Genomic DNA, 5,888 nt, shown 5'->3' on the forward strand with positions numbered 1-5,888 from the left:
AATATTGTGAAAAAAGGAGGAAAATTGCAAGGAAGAAGACAAAAGAATTAAGCAGTTGTAAAATGTTATTGACGAGATCTTCTAAAGAATGGACTTGTCTATATCAAATGGTCCAATTTCAATACCTAAGCTAGCACTAATTTGATACTCCCACTGCAATGTTCATGGAAAAATAAGGAGAAAACTGAGTTAATAAATTCGTAAACTTTAGATTAAAAAGAAATCATGAGAGGAACCAACCCATTATGCATAACCTCCCTATTGGTATCATAGGCATTAATTTAAGAAATTTAGTTTTTTTGAACCAACATAATATGCTTTCCCTAAACCAAAAGAACCACACTCAGAACAGAAAATTCATATTATTTAATAAATTAGCAATTACAAATCTAATTACTTTAATTTTATTAGTAAGTATTTAGTGTAGCATGTCAGCCTGCTAAAATAGACAGAGTAATTCCTGCCTCTCGGGTGCACTACTTGGCTACTTCATATTCAAGCTTATGTTGATAAAATATTCTTTATAAAAGTAATGGTAATTTATGCATGACTCAAGATACCAATATAAAAATAAGCACCTTTAATTTGGCATTGAAGCTAAGATTGATAATATTGACTTCACAACATGTCATGCAGCTTAGGCTAACTTAGACATCACCATAATGTTAAAGTTGTATTCAGTTCATATCAGTAGTGTCAGCAACTATCAACTGATAGCCCTCTGGCTGCATATCATGCTAGAAATGCAATAAATTCCTATTAAGGCTAAGAGAAAAAGCATGTGAAAGAATGGAAGGATATAAATTGCAAACAATGAAACGGTAATAACATCATGTTGGAATAATCATAAAACAGAACATGATGAAATAGCAGAAGAAGTCACAAATCATAATATAAAATGAGTATCAAAAGTATAATAAAGGTGTCAGAAAATATTTTACAAGCTAATTCTTCTTGTTCGCTGTTGCTAATCATCTTCTTCAACTTGCTCACTTACTATCACAAGGGAGTGAAAATAGAGACTCTGTATACACAGCCACCTCGGATGGATATGGACTATCACAGTAGGTTCGAAGTTCTTGCAGTTCTCCCTTGTCATTACATTTCATCAATCCAGGTATGACATTTGTTCCAACAATATCACCACTTTTTGTAGAGCATACCGGAAAGAAGGACCGAATAGCAAAGCCATCAACAGAAATAACAATACTCTTAGTCCAAGACGACTGCACTTTGTATTCTTTCATTGCCCACATTTCTATTGAATGGTTGTACCCCACAACAGCATATAGACTAGGCGGTTCTCCAAGTACCCCCAAATGACAAAAATTAAGTTTGCCATAATCAAATTCAACTGGCAGATGCATCTCTGAAAAACTTCTTTCCACCAAATCAAAGGCAACAATAACATTAATTGATGCATTAATGCGAAAAGCCAACCAATGAATAGCACCATTCAAGAACGACCCAAATTGGTTATATCTGTTGGTATAACGAAAATGGGTATAAGGAAAATGGATACCCTCAATTCCTTTCCACGCATTAGCTCTGAGTGAGAAAATCTCGGCGCAGTTTGCTTGATGTTTTGGGTTGTAGCATGCATGAACCACCAAGTAATCATCTGTTGATGGGTCATATCCAAAACCACAAAGAAGCGTAAAAAACACCGCATCCTTGTTGAAAAAAATAGGTGACAAGGGTACAACTTTGTGGACACCAGTGGTTGGATTCCACACACAAAGATGGGATAAACAGTGCAAAAGTATAAAGCCTCTGCAGGAACCTATTATTTCAACAAAGTGAAAATAGGGTTTGGGGGCAGGAAGGTCCACCGTTACTGCAACAGAGGCAGAGTCATCATGAAGTGATGCGTTGAAGTCTATGGACCGGAGTTCAGGAGCAGAAGATGCAATGAACAAAATTCTATCTGCAAGTGCTGCAGCTAGTTCAAAATGTGATTTTGCAAAGCGGGGATCAGATATCAGAAAAAGCCATGACTTGCACACGCTCTTGAAACGAACTAGAGACTTCACCGGCAATCTTAACAGGATTTCAGTTATCAAATCTTGCGGAAGCACCATCTTCTTCCTTCTCTCTACAACTGTTAAATCCAGACGCGTTTCTTGTTCGTTTCCTTCTCTCTAGCTGGATGTTCTAAAATATCAGTAGTCGGCTCAATTTTTCTATTATTCATCAGTAAACTCTAGATACAATATAATTTTTATTTTTAATAGTATTTAAACATTTATTTACTATCATTTTTTATTAATTTAATTATATAAAAGTGCTTCATAAATTTCATTGAAATATCACCTATCAACTTGAATAAACTAATTTGATTAAATACTTTACATGTGTTAGGACGAGGAATTCCAAATTTTTAAATAATTTGAAATGTTAGATATTTAAATTGCTTATATTTAAATTTCAATGTTCACGATGAAATGCAGTTAAAAATAACAATCTGTTTGATTCCTCAAAATATACTGTAATCATCAATGATAATGAGCACAGTGAGAGTAGGTCGTGGGCACGGTCTCAAAGTTAGAGGAACACCAAATTTTTTATTTAGTCAATATATTTTTATATAATATTATAATTTAATAAATTTGATTAATAATTCATTTATAATCAAGATTATAAAAAAAATGATAACATGAATAGTTAATATTATTCTAAAATTTATTATTAACAATAACATGAATAGATTAAATATTTTTATTTTGCTTTAAATAATTTTGTATGAATTATTAATTATTCATGTTATCATTAATAATGACTTCTAAAGTAATATTAATTACGAATGTTATCATTGTTTTAAATAATTTTGATTATAAATGAATTATTAATGAGTTTTGTAAAAAAAAAATCAAAGTGAATAATATTTCAATAATTATGAGGACCATAAATTTTTTGGTTTGTCTATAACACCAAAAATCATAGGACCAACCTTACTAATCATAATAAAGCAAATCAGAGCCATAAAGGAAAAGAAAAAGAGAGTAAAAACAACTAAGATATGAACTAGAATCAAATTAGACACATAAAGTAAAAGTCACGAAATATTTAAACAAAGCACAAATCAAATCAAGTGTATACCTTCTTCTGGATCTTTGCACAATGAGAAATCCAACAACAAGAAGCACAATGAGCAAGAAGCCAACAAAACCCTAACAAATTTAAAACAAAATAAATGAAATCAAACAACCAAATTAAAAACAAAACACAAGATAACAAAATGAAAAATGAAATCCTAAATAATGAAGATGAGGTACCAACCTTGTATGAAGCACTAAAAGAGTTATGGCTTTGAATCAAGAGAGGATGAGCTTTGCTATCATGTGAGAAATCGAGAGCAAGGGTTTCAAAGTTGCAAAGGAGCAAGAGTAAGGAAGGAGTGAGTCAAGCTTGCACAGAGAGAAAAGAGTGGGTTGTTAGAAAAGAAATTGAAATCTAACAACAATAAAGCACAAAGAGCAAAATGCCAACAAAACTCAATTAAATCAAAAATGAAATTTTTAAAATCAAACAACCAAATAAAAAAAACAAAACAAAAAATGAAACCCTAGATAATAAAGATGGGAGACCAACCTAAAAGAGTTATTGCTCTAAATCAAGAAAGAATAAGCATCCTCACCATCACGAAAGAGCGAGATGCGAGGGTTTCAAAATCGCAAGGAATAAGGGTGAGGAAGGAATAGGTTAAGCTTGCATAGAGAAAAATGAGTGAGTCGCTAGAAAAGAAATTGAAATCCAACAACAAAAAATATAATGAGCAAGAAGTAGATAAAACCTTATCACATAAAAAATGAAATCAATGAAATCAAACGACCAAATAAAAAAATAAAACACAAATTAACAAAATAAAAAATGAAACCCTAGATAACCTTGTATGAAGCACTAAGAGAGTGATTGCTCTGAATCAAGAGAGAACGAGTGTGGTCGTCATCATGAAAGAGAGCTAGAGTTTTAAAGTCACAAGGAAGTGAGTGTGACGGCAGAACAAGTCAAGCTTTCATAGAAAAAGAGTACCGAGTCACTAGAAAAAGAATTAAAATTCTTTAGTTTTAGTAGGATTTCAATTCTATCATTTTTGTTAACTAAATAAAGTTCCTTATTAAAATGTTACAAATTCCATTTTTGTTTAAATTCTTTATCTAAGCGTGTAATTTAACCACATGGTATTTTAAATTCATTAAATAAATGAATTGATCCATAAAAATGGCATGTCCAAACTCATGGTTTAGTTAATATACCATTGAGAATGTCCAAACTCATGGTTTAGTTAATATACCATTGAGAATCAACTAATGTAGGGTTATCTCACTTCATTGATGGTCCTAGGTTGGAGTCCAAACACATTGTGTAGGTAGCTGAAATTGAGGATTTTAGTTTTCTTAAAAAAGTTTTTTTTCCCCAAATATATGCTTTGGATCATCAACCTAAATTTGGTACTTTTTTTTTTAAAAAAAAAACAGTGGTTTTTCAACAATCTAAAATTTAAAGCTTATATTTTTTTTTCAATTTTTTTCCTAAAAAATGTTATCCCTAAATTACTCCTATTTTTTTCAACAACTTTTTTCCCTTCCAACTTGATACCCCTTTTTTAATAATTTATTATGTAAAACCTAATATTTTGGGCTATATCCAAACAAAATAAATCTTATAATAACTTTCAAACAAATTTGTAACTTATTCATACAATTAAGTATAACAACAATCAATTATAATGCACTCCAACTGAAAAGTGATGAGCATATGTCTATTCGAAAAAATTAGTGGGAAGTTGAAAATTAATTGATAATAGAAAATTTTTAAGCTAACTTATTAAATAATTAATGTTCGATAAAACTAATTGTTGAAGTAGTTAAAAAATATAAAATGACATTTAAAAAAAATAGTAACAAAATTAAATAAATATTTCAAGCATTAAAACAAAATAAAATATGAAAAGTTAAAAGTCAATGTTTTAATGTTTTAAAAAATACTATTTCATATAGCATTTCAAAAAACACTAAAGATAACTTTAAAAAATTATTTATCAATCAGTCAAATAAGTTTTCAACTAATAAATAAAGTTAAAAGGCAACTGAAATAACCTACTGAACATAACATATATTAGCAAATCCCACAAAATAATCATTGAAATTATTGAAATAATCTAATTTTCACACCCGCATTAAATGCAAAGCGAAATTGATCTCACAAATAAATGAGAGGATAACATGAAGATAGGGATGTGCAAAAACCAGATCAATTTGGTCCAAAACTATTTAAATTGATTTGGTTTTAGATACGAATAGCCGAACTATTTTAAAAAATCAATTTCAAATCAAATTGATTTTAAAAATTGATTTGATTAACCAAAATGGGTTTGAATAATTTTTAAACTAATTTAAGAATTAAACCAGTTTCAAACTTATTTTTGAACTACTTTTTTGTAAAAAAATGATTTTTCTGAAAATCAATTCAATTAATTAAATCCATTTTGTATAAACAATTTAGTTAACCAAACAACTTTCGTACAAAAATGCAATTTTATTCCAAACCAATTAGGATTAAAACCAGTTCAGTTTAGGCTTGATTACAAACCGGTTTGGTCCAACCGTTTTTTTTAATACCCCTACACAAGGGGCCACCAATTGCTAATAATTTTTCACAGGTACTCTATGATCCCCAACAGAAATCCTCTAATACACAAGTCCAAATGTAATATACTTTATGTTGAGAGGTCTCTCGTGGTAGAAATCCATAGTTAAATACAGTAGAATCAAGGGTAACTGTGAATGCATTTGAAACATGTTTATCACGTTCTCCAATGCATCCTTGACCCATCTCTTGTGATCGAATACTAACCCAAGTTAGTGAGTGAACTGGCACAATAAAAG

At 30.2% G+C, this 5,888-nt stretch overlaps 1 protein-coding gene across 1 annotated transcript; it reads right to left on the reverse strand.

The window, feature by feature from the left end:
- Nucleotides 1–786: 786 nt before the first annotated feature.
- LOC114422882 (F-box/kelch-repeat protein At3g06240-like) lies at nt 787–3,144 on the reverse strand. Its single transcript, XM_028389437.1, has 2 exons — nt 3,100–3,144; nt 787–2,145 (listed from the first exon to the last, which is right to left on the reverse strand). Exon 2 carries the CDS (start codon nt 2,079–2,081, stop codon nt 990–992), a length of 1,092 nt encoding a protein of 363 aa, XP_028245238.1. The 5' UTR covers nt 2,082–2,145; nt 3,100–3,144; the 3' UTR covers nt 787–989.
- Between the last annotated feature and the right edge of the window lie 2,744 nt (nt 3,145–5,888).

The sequence above is a fragment of the Glycine soja genome, chromosome 8 (assembly GCF_004193775.1).
Source record: "Glycine soja cultivar W05 chromosome 8, ASM419377v2, whole genome shotgun sequence".
Lineage (NCBI taxonomy): Eukaryota > Viridiplantae > Streptophyta > Magnoliopsida > Fabales > Fabaceae > Glycine > Glycine soja.

Excerpts from the sequence above, each read along its gene's own strand:
- LOC114422882 (XM_028389437.1), bottom strand. The coding sequence starts at position 2,081 with ATGGTGCTTCCGCAAGATTTGATAACTGAAATCCTGTTAAGATTGCCG.